The sequence below is a fragment of the Micromesistius poutassou genome (genome assembly GCF_964030765.1).
Source record: "Micromesistius poutassou genome assembly, chromosome: 18".
Lineage (NCBI taxonomy): Eukaryota > Metazoa > Chordata > Actinopteri > Gadiformes > Gadidae > Micromesistius > Micromesistius poutassou.
Window position 1 is genome coordinate 6525628 of NC_140288.1, and position 13243 is coordinate 6538870.

Sequence of the window (13243 nt, forward strand, 5' to 3'; positions counted from 1 at the left end):
CAGTATTTAGGAAGCAATCCTGCCCCCTATCAGTGCAAATTAATATCAGCTGGATTAGTCCTAATTGATGGCCTATAAAAAGGTTTCTCATTACCAAGGTGTCACTCAAGAAGCGTTTCATGATGGGTAAAAGCAAAGAGCTACCCCAAGACCTTGCAAGCTTATTGTAGACAAACATACGGATGACATTGGTTACAGACCGATAGCTAAACGTCTGAGTGTTCCAGAGAGCACTGTTGGAGCCATTATTCTGAAGTGGAAAGATGATCATTACACCATTAACCCGGCCACGACCAGGTGCTCCTCGCAAGACAGAGGAGACCATAGAATGATTAGAAGAGTTGTCCAAGAACCAAGGACCACTCGCGGAGATCTTCAGACAGACCTTGAAGAAGCAGGAACACTTGTTTAAAAAAAAACAATTAGTAATGCACTCAACCGCCATGGCCTCTATGCACACTCACCGCGCAAGACACCACTGCTCAAGAAAAGGCATGTGGAAGCTCGCATAAGGTTTGCTGCACAACATTTGGACAAGCCAATGTCATACTGGGAAAATATAATCTGATATAATCTGTCAGATGAGACCAAAATTGAACTCTTTGGCTGTCATAACATAAATGTTTGGAGGAGAAATGGCACTGCACATCACCCTAAAAACACCATACCAGCAGTGAAGTTTGGAGGTGGGAGCAGGCTGCTGGCATCCACCAGGATGCTGAAGATGAAACGAGGGTGGATATTTCAGCAGGACAATGATCCCAAACACACAGCCAAGGAAACTCTCAATTGGTTTCAGAGAAAGAAAATCAAGCTGTTAGAATGGCCCAGTCAATCACGTGAATCCAATTCAAAACCTCTGGAAAGAACCGAAGATCAGAGTTCAAAGAAGATTCCCCCGGAAGTTTGTGTGGAAGAATGGGCAAAAATCACAGCTGGGAAATGTGTGCAACTAGTTTCTTCATACAGGAGGCGTATTGAAGCTGTCATTACCAACAAAGGCTTTTCTACTAAGTATTAAATAAATTTCAGCAAGTGTGTTCAATACTTTTTCCCTGTGTCATTTCACTTTATTAAACACAACTTCATTTATGGACATATTTGTTCTGATATCTTTGTATGTGTGGATTACTTGGGTTGTTACTGACATCTGGTGAAAATGTCATGCCGATAGCCCCATCAGAAATATCTTTACTGAGAAATGTTGACGCGTTCAATACTTATTTTCCCCACTGTATACAGCGAGATTGACCGTTTAATATTTAGTCAATAAGCAGTGTTATCCCAAAGCGACCAATAGGGATCCCAGAAAGGTCATTAATAAACAGGTGGGGGTTAGTCAGTGTGAAACTGTCACAGCTGGATTCCATGATAAAGGGAAAGGAGAAGAAAAAAAAAATGAACACAACACTGTTTCATTGAATCTAGAAACCATAAAGGAAGGCAAGAGCAACTAAACATTGTTGAACACGATGGATGAATGCTAAATAAATAAAAGTCCAAGTTGGAAGTCTTTTCGCTGGACTCGAGCCTCAGTTCATTGTCAGCCTTGGCGATGGGACACGCACACAGAGAGAGAGAGGAAGGTTGGAGTAACAAAGTGAACATTTGAGTGGAGCAGAAGAAGAGTCGGGACAAAAGGGAGACAAAAAAAGTTTTCAGCTGGAAAGGAAGGCGAGACAGAAGGGCGATGGAACCGGTTCTGTGTGTGCTTGCACAAATGTGTTCCCAGGAGAACAGTTAGTCCTCTGCCATTGCCTTCTAGCAAGGCACACGCACGGCCCTCCATAAAAGAAATATTCACACAAATATTCTGCACGCACGCACACACACACACAGATGAGTCGATATTTAAAAGTGACGCACGTACACGCACACTGACTCGCGCACGCCAAGGCTCGGAAAAAAAACTGACTGAACCCATACTTATTTTTCATGCATCTATTCTAAAAACACAAGACCCAGTAGTATCCATGTTTTGGGGTATTCAGCGATTCCCATTGCTGCCTTGTAAGTCCCTACAAACCCAAGATGTGGTTTCACCGTCGACTCCTTGTGCGCCCCGGTAATCACCGTCACCCCTTGAGGAGGAGGTGTGTGCAGTGACTGTGGAAGGAGCCCAATCCCTTTTGCAATGTTCCCAGCCAACAGAGTGTATAATGGCCCTCTCCCGTTTTAGCCGCGGTCCACCCTGAAGGAACAAATCCACTGTGATCCTTCAGGTGGACATGTGCGCTGCAACGGGGCTGTACTGGAGGTTGGGATCCCTGCAGGTAAGATGCGAGTATTGCCACTCCAGACTAGTATCGCTCTCATTACAATCATCAGATAAGTCAAGCATTAGATGCACGTCATTAAAGGTAGAGTAGGCTATCCTGACTCGAGGAAACAGCCAGAGTGAGCTTGATGTTGAAAGTATCCAAACTACCCCTCTCTTCAGTCCTCCCTCCAAAGCGACTCCCCCAAAATACATGACTAGCTCACTATGTGGCATTAGCGGGGCGGCATTAGCTCAGGAGGTTGGCTGGTAACCGCAAGGTTGCTGGTTCGATCCCCGGCTCCTCCTAGCTGAGTGTCATGGTGTCCCTGAGCGAGACGCCTCACCCTGACTGCTCCTAACCCGCTGGCTGTCACCCTGCGTGGTGGACTCCGCCGTCGGGGTGTGAATGTGTGCATGAATGGGTGTCAGTCAACACTGTAAAGCGCTTTGGATAAAAGCGCTATATAAATGAGGACCATTTACCATTTACTGTGTGCTATGAGTGCATAAGTGCACGTAGGTAGGTTGACAGACACGTTGGCCGAGCAATCCAATTGGACAAGCTTATTTCAGCCCTTACATTAGTTCACGCAGTGCTTCGGTGAGATTGGCAAAAACATAGGATTTACTGCCGCTTTCGCTAAATGAAGGTCTTAATTCCATAACAGTGATAAAGTGCCACAGATTAATATGACGCAGATCACATAAGACATGTTATCCCAACCGGTTTATGGGGAACACAACCAACTTAATCCAGCACCTGCGACAGCCATGCGGTGGAATGGCAGGCCGCAGGTGTGTGGAGCACTAAGAGAAGAGCCGCAGATGCCAGCTCATGACACAAAGCGACCGCAGAAAAGCAGGTATCCTTGGCAGCAGCAGCAGTTTCAACGGCCGCTCCTTAAGACTAGAAAGGACCATGGTGGCAGGCGATCACAGACGCAGTGACATTATTACATCACAAAATATATGGTCCCCATTGGTACAGGAAAGGGGGTCATTAAGAGGCTGCAAAGGATGGATCATATGTTTTGGAAATCTAAAGAAATCAAGGTTTACGTTATCTTTAGGCAAAATCAGACATCTCTCTTTACATTCATTCTCTTTACATGCCGCCGGGATGGAAAGAGAATCTCAAGACACTTGACTAAAAAATGCTTCTTAAATAAATTGCATACCCTTAGATAAGAAGATTTAGGATTGGGCTTCAAACTCTTGCATTAGAGTCACCCTCACCACTAGACTACCCTGAGCCCCATGTCCCAATTAAACATTGATATTTATTCCCTTTATGCTTGGCTGTACTTAGCAGCATGGAATTACGGTAATTCTGACCTTAAAAGACTTTGACAAGCTACATCGTAACGTTGCATATCTCAAGTTGCGCATTCAAGTTGCTCTCAGGGATGTTCCAAGTCGTAGAGCAAACAACATACAGTACAACCCTTAGGGACAGGGGAGGGTAGCGGTTAAGGAGTCTGACTCCCAGCCAAAAGGTGCAGGGTTTGATCCCCAACGTCTGTGATCTCCCTTTATGCATCCTTGAGCAAGGCACCACAACCCCTCATCTGCTCCCCTCACCTGTGAATTCAGACCAGTATCTGAATTCACAAAAAAGTCCCTTTGGATGAAAGCACAGGCTAAGTCACAAAGATTGGATGTAGTAAAACGGTGAGGTTCGAATCGCTGATCTTACCATTATGTCCCCAGGGTCAAACATTTCTGAACAAGACTCGAATACAGAACTGCCATGAGTCAGCGTTTTTTTTTTTCCTTTTTAGAAAACTGTAAAAAATTATTCCATCTCAATCCTGGTTTGAGAGCCACCCGACTGCATGTATAAACAGCCTGACTGCGGGTTGCTTTTGGCCTTCTGACAGCGCGGCAGTTGCAGACGCCGCCTCGTATATATATATGGACGTATAAAAAGAGAAATTAAATGGGCCGGCCCTGGCCCGGGCGATGGGTCCGGCGTTCCCACAGCTCTGTTAAATCTCCTCTGATCGCGCCGCGCTCCGGGGGCGGCAGAACTCGCAGTTTGGGATTCAGACCACATCTCACACCATTAGGCTGAGCTCTCCCTCTCTCTCTGCTTCCATCCCTCGGTAGCACTCTCTCGCTCTTTTACGACCCCTTGCCTCCCCCCCCACCCATTCCGCCGTTAGCCACCCGCCACTGTTTACAACCACTTCTCCCCAGCGCCGTATTCTCTCCACTCTCTCTCTCTCTCTCCATCTCTGTGTCTATCTCTCTTTCTCTATGCTTCCTCTATTAAAGACTCTCTCTCCCTCTTCCTCTCTCTTCCTCTCTGCCTACCACTCTTTCTTTGTGTGTCTTTCTGGACAACTCTTTTTCTTCTGTAACCCCTTCTCTCCATCTCTCTCTTCCCTACGGTATCCCTCCCTCCCCTCCCTGACTTTGTCTCCTTCATCTCCCTTCCCTCCCTCCCTTTGTCCCCTATTCCCTCCCTCCCTCCCATCCCTTTTCATTGTCTCCTTCTTCTTCTCCCTTCCCTCCCTCCCTCCCTCCCTGTCCCCTATTCTTTAATTCCCTCTCCCTCCCTCCCTCCACCCCGCCAGCTCTAACATAACTCTCTCGCTCGTCATTCTGAAAAGGCTGATGCGCAGCCATCAAACGGGAGAATACACGCTGGCGCATTCTCGTCATGTCCTCGCCCCTCCCTCCCCCGGGGTGCGCGGGGGGGGGGAGCCTCTGCATACAGAGCGAGCGAAGGGCCCCATCCGAGACTTTTAACGAGACATGGGCAGCATCCCGAAACACACGCAGAGGCTGAACACACAGACACAGAGCGGCCCGTCTGCACAACGCTCGGTTGGAAGGCCTAAACCTCTGGGGCGAATGTTGTGCTGACGCTTACAGAGGGCCAGCGACGAGACAGAGAAACACAGCGACGTTAAGCCCCCAGAAACACAGAGCACCTGTTTTTGTTTACGTGCGCTTTGCACGCGTAAACAAAAACACAAAACCCGAGAATGAATGATATGCTGATTCTGAAATGCGGAGGCTATTGGATATTAGCGTCAGATAGCTGTCCAGATTAAGAGAAAAGATGCTGACATTAAGCCCCTTAGAAACACAAAGCACGTAAACAAACAGCAAAGGTTGGAAAAAAAGAAAATGGGGGAAAAAAAACTGATTCAGCCGGTTTTCAAATGAGCTCGGCAACCGGAGGAAAACCCTGGCTGATTGTGGCTGGCAGCTCGCGAATAACTGCTCCAACTTGGTATGCCGGTGAACGACGCAGTCCCTCAAGGGCCCCCACAAACATTAGCGCGCACGCCGCATGCATAGTTATCAGCCCACTTAGCCACACGCTCCTCTGTTTAACCACAGAGCCACCTGAACGGGGTTGATAGGACGGCACGGAACACAAACAAACAGAGGACACCTCGCATACACTGACGCGTGGGCAGGTAGCACACGCACTATAGGGATGGCCCGGGGGGGGGGAGAGGGGGAGAGAGAGAGAGAGAGAGAGAGAGAGAGAGAGAGAGAGAGAGAGAGAGAGAGAGAGAGAGAGAGAGAGAGATTTTAACGCAGCCATTGTTATTGCTGCAGCCCAAAGCAACATGCATGTTCAACACGTGTTGTGCTGCACACTGACAGCTCTCCCCGGTCACAAGCCGCCCCGTGGGAGCGCCCGTGTCCTCAGATGAGTGGAACTGATTTGCGCGTGCATAACTCATGACCTTTGAACCCGTTACGCGTGTGCATGCGCATGTGGGCGCGTGTTTGGGTACCTGCAGAAGGCTGTCGGTTCCAGGGCAGCCCTGTGTGCATACGTGCGTGCATGTCTGTATGTATGTATATGTATGTATGTAGAACGTTTGTGTGTATGTTTATGTGTATGTGTGTGTGTGTGTCTCTACCCAGTGCGCCGCACGTATGCATGCATGCATGTATGTATGCCGTTTGCGTGTATGTTCATGTGTGTGTGTGTCTCTCTACCTGCACAAGGCCGTAGGTATGACCAGGGCGTAGCCGACACAGGTGCCCCCCAGGCAGCTCCCCAGGTCGTGGAAAAGGCCATGGGCCAGGAACTCCAGGGGAACCACCACCAGCAGGGCACTCAGGAAGAGGCCATTGGTGGGCTGGGGAAACACATGGAACAGAAGAACAATAACACACAACAGGAACAACTGGAATAATCAATGCATTGCTCTTGCGTTGCCTTGCCTTATATTGTATTGCCATTTTGTCTATCTTTGGCAGGCATTCCAGATTTAGAGAACTGGTTAATCTAACCAAGTTATCTATTGTAGAAGTTGTTATATAGGTTAAAGCGTAAAGCGGTCTTTATTTTGGCCCTCCAAAAAAATAAAAACAAAATCGACCCAAACCTCTGCAGTAGCATGATTAGGGTCTCTACACATAAAGCGAAGCATCAACTACTTAGTTACTTAGTTAAACAAATTCAACTTAACAATCTCCCCTCTTGATTCTTGGCTGTTTTAAATTTGCTTGCATCTATTATATTATTTACGGTAGCCGGTAATCGACTTGTGTGGACAGACTTGGAAAACAGTCTTTTTTAATAAACTCCCGCTACGCTAACTAAGTAGTTGATGCTTTGTTTTATGTGTAGGGACCGTAGTCATGCTACTGCAGAGGTTTGGTACTCTGAGCTATATTAGTGGTTAAAAATGCAGATTTGGAAGCGTTCACAGTGCCCCCAGCCAATAACATGGAAGCCAAACATTGCACCGGTCAAACTCTACACCCGATTATCAGCAGAAAAAAGTGTCTGGCTTATTTGATGTGTATACATGCCAAAACAAAGAGCCTGGGTTCAAATTTCGCCGGAATTACGCTTTAAGGTAAGAGACAAAAAAAACAAAAAACAGTGTTCAATATATCTTTTGGGGAGTAACTGATTGTGAGAAAGTAGTCCATTATTGCCATCTGTATACATCATCCCTATTCTGCATGTGTGTCCAGGATTATTATTATTATTATCATGTTCTCTATTTTGTACTGTATTGACTTAATTATTTACCATACAATCCTTATTGTGACTATTTAGTCATTTGGCAGTGGCTTTCTTTCAAAGTGACTACCAGAGACTTTGTACCAGTGAATTTGTGCAACAGCAAGCAACCAATCACTATTACCCACTAGGGGCGTGCTATGGGCATTCTGTTAGCCTTCCATAGAATAGAATATAGTCCAATACAAACGCTGGTCCTGATCTCTGCGGCTGTTCAACAAAGTATTCTGACATTTCAACTGATAGACAACAGCAGAAGGGGGTTCTCATTAAACGCCAATATACATTATATTTCTGCTAAAAGTGAATTGCCCCTCTGGGGGGGATGAGTAGAACCTTCCAATCTGTATCTGCTCAAATCTGCACAAACCACATGCCATCGCAATACAACCAAACCTGTCCTACCTGCGCCCTAACACCCGCGGTCCTACCTGTGACCTAACGCCCGTGGTCCTACCTGTGACCTAACGCCCGTGGTCCTACCTGTGACCTAACGCCCGTGGTCCTACCTGCCAGGACACAGCGCCGAGGAGCGCGGTGGACACCACGCAGAACAGCACCAGCCGCTCCGAGATGAGGCAGAAGTGCCTGATGCCGCGCGACGCCATGACGCTCTGCAGGCCGCGGCTGTCGGAGCGCAGGGCCCGCAGCGCCTTCTGGCACTGGCTGAGCTTGGAGTGGAAGCCCCAGAGGGTGATGAGCAGCACCACGTGGCAGGCCAGCCAGAACAGGCCGAACACGCAGAAGCCCGGGATCACCAGGTACCACAGCTCCAACAGCCCCATCTGAACGGGACGGGGTGGGGGGGGGGGACACGTTTACACTGGGTAGCGTCAGGCTAGATTAAAAGGCCCATATTTTACTTTGCTTTATTTTATTTTATCTATGAGGTTGTGGTGGTGATACGGGATTACAAACCATTACAATTTAGGAGAGATTGGATTTTTCCATAATTGTTGCTCTCACATCATGTATCCCGAGTGGTCAGGAAAGAACAGCACAACAAACAGTGTGTTTTGTTCAGACGATTAACGCCTATTATTAAAAAAAAGAGGAAGAGGAAGTAGCTGCTACAAACGTTATTTTTTAGCAGCGTCTGTAAGCAAATTGACTTCTGCCGGAAACAATTTCACTCAACAAGTCCACTGGGTGAACTGGTGGGGGGGAGGGTGATTTAATGGCTTGTAATGGCTTCCTCAGCGTCACACCTGGTAGTAAAATTGGGGCTCTTTAAATAATGCAATATTAAAAATAGTGTAACTAAAGTGATACTGCGTCATTAGGCAGAAACATGAAACTGCTCCTTGAGGGCACGCACATCTCATTTTGTGAAATGATTGAGTTTTTATTTTATATAAAGCTCCTTATTTCTTAACAAGCAGTAACAGGGGAACATAATCACTCTGATAATGAAAAAATATTAAATTATACTCCCACCCCCCTGACCAGCCCTCCCCCTCAGATCCCTTCCACACACGCTGCTGAGTTTACCTCTCAGGTGGCCGGCAGACAGAGGGCTGGTGGCCGGATGAATGAAGCATGTGGGTATTATTATCCGAAAAGTTAATTTCATTTTTGGCCAAATATTTCAAATGATGTCCTTAATGTTTGTAAGGTTTTATGTTGCATTTATAGTGTGCCTGATTCACACATTGGAAGAGAGAGAGAGAGAGAGAGAGAGAGAGAGAGAGAGAGAGAGAGAGAGAGAGAGAGAGAGAGAGAGAGAGAGAGAGAGAGAGAGAGAGAGAGAGAGAGAGAGAGAGAGAGATAGATAGATAGATAGATAGATAGATAGATAGATAGATAGATAGATAGATAGATAGAGAGCATGCAAAAAGAGAATAAGGCAGCGAGCTGAGGGTTAGCAAACCAACAACCCATGACAAAATCCTGCAACATTTTCCCACAATTCAGCGGCGGACGTGTACCTTCAAGGCCGCCAGCACAAAGAAGGCCACCTCCACCAGGACCAGAGGCAGCAGGGAGAGCGTCCTCCACAGCCGCCCGGGGGAGAGCACGGGCAGCCAGCGTTCGCACGGCCCCACCCCGGAGAAGTAGAGGTCCAGCAGCGGCTCGCACAGCAGCCGGCCCAGGAAGCAGCCCAGGGCGAAGGGGTTGGCGTTGATGCCCAGGGCGTGGGAGAACACCACGACAGAGACGGCGACGAACAACGCCAAGCCGGGCAGCGCCAGCAGGGCCTTCACCCGCAGGGCCACCATGACCACGCCCAGCGCCGCCACCACGCCGACGATGGCCACGGACTTGTCGGAGGGCATGGCGGTGCTGGCGATGCCGAAGCCCAGGAGCTCCAGGAGCTCGATGGAGGTGAGGAGCGTGGGCCTGAGGCGGGCTGCGCCGAGCACGCGCTCCACCAGGGCCCAGACCACTTTGGTGGCCAGACTGGCCACCAGCAGGCAGTTGGTCACCTGCTCCTTGACGTCGTTATCCAGCTTGGGCCCGTCGACGAAGCACAGGAGGCCGAGGAGGAACGCGAACCACAGGTGGAAGAAGCTGAGGCTGGCCGTCTCCACCCCGAAGTAATAGTGGAGGATGCTGGTGATGCCCAGCACGAAGAGGCCCAGGCAGAAGATGACGAGGATCACGGGTTCGTCGGTCACCTCCCAGCGGGTGTACATGCCCACACACACCGCCACGGTGAGGTTGAGGCTGGACAGGTAGCCCAGGAAGCAGACGGCGGTGAACATGTCCACCGCTCTGGGGCCACGCCGGGGCCCCTCATCGTCCTCCTCTCCCCGAGGCATGGTGGAACTCAGTGCTCGTTTGGTCTTAACTCTTTTAACTGGGAATGCGTCCGTTTTTTGCCGTTGTATGGAAACAGAGGATCATCCCTCAAGACTTGTGTCTGTTCCATCAACCCCTGTGAGGAAATGAACAAGGGTGCGTACAGTGTTGTTGAACAGAATGCAAGACAATGACATGTCCTCACTTGTTCACACTGAATACATCCATCCATAGAATCATGTGTGTGTTTCTGCGTGTTTGCTCTGAGGACACATGTTATAACTGAATTATTCAGTGATCATGATCTATCCATTATAGCCATTAACCTGAGGCCATTATTCAGCAGTGAGCAGACATAGACTCATAGACGTTCCTGTCATAACTGAGGATGTGGCATTCTGCAGCCCCTCAAAGTTGGAGGCTACTGTTAGCTTCAGTGCTACCTGTCTCTCCCAAACTCCTCAATCTGTACACATGAACATGACGCACTCGTTTGTTAATGTCAAGCAAATTACGCATTGAATAAAGGCAGAGCAGTAGGAAATGGAATCGTGGGTGTGTCGGTAACGTGTGTGTAATATTGCATTGAGTTACCGAGAGTTACTTACATGTTTGAGATTTTACAAACTAAATGTACTTCCGGATTCAGTGCACTACGGCATCTCAGATGGACCAAAAAAAGCGAACACAACGCGACATTTCTTGATCGACCAAGAACTGCATGTAATGGCAAAGAAAACCTAAGGTTGACAGTTTATAATAACGATAAGAAATTGACTGAGAACTAGGTTACATTTTTGGATTAGCAATGACTTGTAAAATGTCCATTTCAAGGTAGCTGTTGAGTGTGTGATCAGCCACACCAAAAAAAGCTGTTCATGTTGCCTCTTTCCTCAACCTCTCCATAAAAGCGTCAGTTACATGAACTTTCTGAGCCAACATGAAAACAATTTCATGAGCGTGAGTGTGTGTAAACATGTTATATGGTGGATTTTATCTGCTGCTTAGATATTGGCATTAACCACAAGTGAATATGAACACTCATTTACATATATAATCCATTAAAACCATTACTGTGTCCAACTCATGTTGATAATGTAAACATCAACAGTGGTTTATTAGCAAAATCCCATCAGTTTTTCACTCTTTCAAATATTACATTGGTGGTACTAATTGCGCCGTTCTATACATGGCCATTTAGTACTACATTAACGTGTATCTTTGTTATGGCAAATTGGAGGCAAACAAAGTAATTGGATTATGTGAATATGAAGCCCATATCATAAATGACACACACACACACACGTTAACTAACATAAGCTGAATAATGGCGTCTATTTTGTTAAATTTTATTTGCAGATACAGTATCATATATTTGTTTTGACGATTTGAAATGAAAATAGGCAATTCTTTCACTGCTGATTATGAAGCAATTCAACCCTGCACATTTTTAGAGCAAGTGCACAATCAAAGAAGTGTTGTTATTGTGGGTGTGGGAGCATTTCTGCCTCCTCCTCAGATTAAAGCCAATGATGGCAAAAAAAACAGATTAGTCTTGCACTGGAGGCTCTCTGCACAGTGATGTATGCTGTTTTCTGCCCTAAGATGTAATCGTTAGTTATTGGTTTGGATAACCAATAACTTATAATGGCATGTGTCTGTGGTTGTGTGTGCATGAGATAGAGTAAGAGAGAGGCTGATCTGTGTGTGTGTGTGTGTGTGTGTGTGTGTGTGTGTGTGTGTGTGTGTGTGTGTGTGTGTGTGTGTGTGTGTGTGTGTGTGGAAGGGGGGGAGGTAGACAAACTTATTTAAATGATTCAGAACGTGCCTTCCTTACACAGTCAAAACACCATCCATATCCAATCAAGTAGCCCTCTCTCTCTCCCTCTCCCTCTCTCATTAGAATACACACCCAAATCTCCCAGAAAGAGTTCCCTGTTCAAAACACATCCTGTTAGTTAGAGACATGACATGACAAATGCTAATTTCTAATGCAGACTTTTTTTTTGTGAAGCCAAGAAATGGCTGTGTGTGTATGTGTGTTAGGCCTATGTTCTCTAAGCAGCTTACTCAATCATGCCATTACTAGAAAGCAGCACTATAGCAACTAAAGCTGCATCTCACCTCTACAGGATCTCTAGTTACACCTTTGCTATCTCACAACTGAAGCTAAATATTGGCTCTATATGCTACCAGGAAACCTTATAGTAAAGAGTTCTTTAGCTAGTAATGCTACAATTTCAAACCCTGTAGCCACTCAGGCTGCATTTGAACTTTACAGCAACTCAAGCTATGTGTGGGAAGTCTATATACTCAAAGCTATGTTTGAACACTGTTAACTTCAGTGGTATAACGCAGCACAAAATACAGTTGAAGTTGCATTTCAGCCCCCAATATAGCCCAGATTACATAAAGGCCTAAACGACATAACTGCACCGTAGTCAGTTGGTGGCTAGACAGGCAGCCGGTGGCTACGGCTAGCTTGAAGGCTACCTGAAGATTTAGCGTCACCTTTGGCTGATAAAGCTTAATCCGAGCCCTGTAGCAGTTCTAACTACTACTAAAACCATCTTTAGTGCTTAGCAACTCCAAAATGCTTACGCTCATGGGCCGTCCTTCACTGCAGTGAGTCAGCGAGCATTTTGGGCCGACATCAACCCCAGCTGTCCTGTCCTCAGCTGGTCTGTAGCAGGGCCGCTGGTGGTGGTGCCAGCCATGCACAAAAGGGTTTGACTTCTCAAGGTTATTAATTATCCTCAAGCCTGCGAGAGAGGTGGTGTGACCATTCTGGCTTTCTTCAAAGCACTCTTTGTAATATGACTTCCTCAACGGGGCTACCTGACAGATTGCGTAATTGGATAAAGATATTTATAGAAAGCAGAACTCTGTGGAACAGAAAGCATCAGCAAGTCGTCAGCAAATGTTACGTCCAAAACAGTTTATATAAGGCCAAGGCCTGCTTTTAATTATTAAATAATAATGACTGACTATGTCTGGTTGAATATTTAATGTTTGTAAAGAGTAACTGATATCTAGAAGGATGATCTTAAAATAAATGCACTTTGTGACATTTTCAATCTCGTTTCTTAATGGTTTCCTTCCAAGCTGCGACACATCTCCAAACAGAGAAGGAATGACAGGACCTTTTTTTATTTTCTTTCAAACAGATCATATGAACCCGTGGAACGAATGATTCCTGTGTCAGTCAGGTGCCAAAATTGATCAAGTATTCT

At 46.7% G+C, this 13243-nt stretch overlaps 1 protein-coding gene across 3 annotated transcripts in view; it reads right to left on the reverse strand.

Annotated features, from left to right (window-relative positions):
- tmem168a (transmembrane protein 168a) overlaps positions 1–13243 on the reverse strand; it is a 37900-nt gene that overhangs the window by 7923 nt on the left and 16734 nt on the right. The window contains exons 1-4 of one of the 3 annotated variants that reach the window (XM_084483144.1): positions 12612–12634; positions 9197–10146; positions 7778–8053; positions 6230–6372 (exon numbers count right to left, since the gene is read on the reverse strand). In XM_084483144.1, coding sequence (XP_084339270.1) covers positions 6230–6372; positions 7778–8053; positions 9197–10030 — 1253 coding nt within the window. In that variant the 5' untranslated portion in view covers positions 10031–10146; positions 12612–12634. Of the gene's footprint in view, positions 1–6229; positions 6373–7777; positions 8054–9196; positions 10147–10618; positions 10661–12611; positions 12635–13243 lie in introns of those variants that run through there. The other 2 variants (XM_084483143.1, XM_084483145.1) reach the window with 2 other exon arrangements.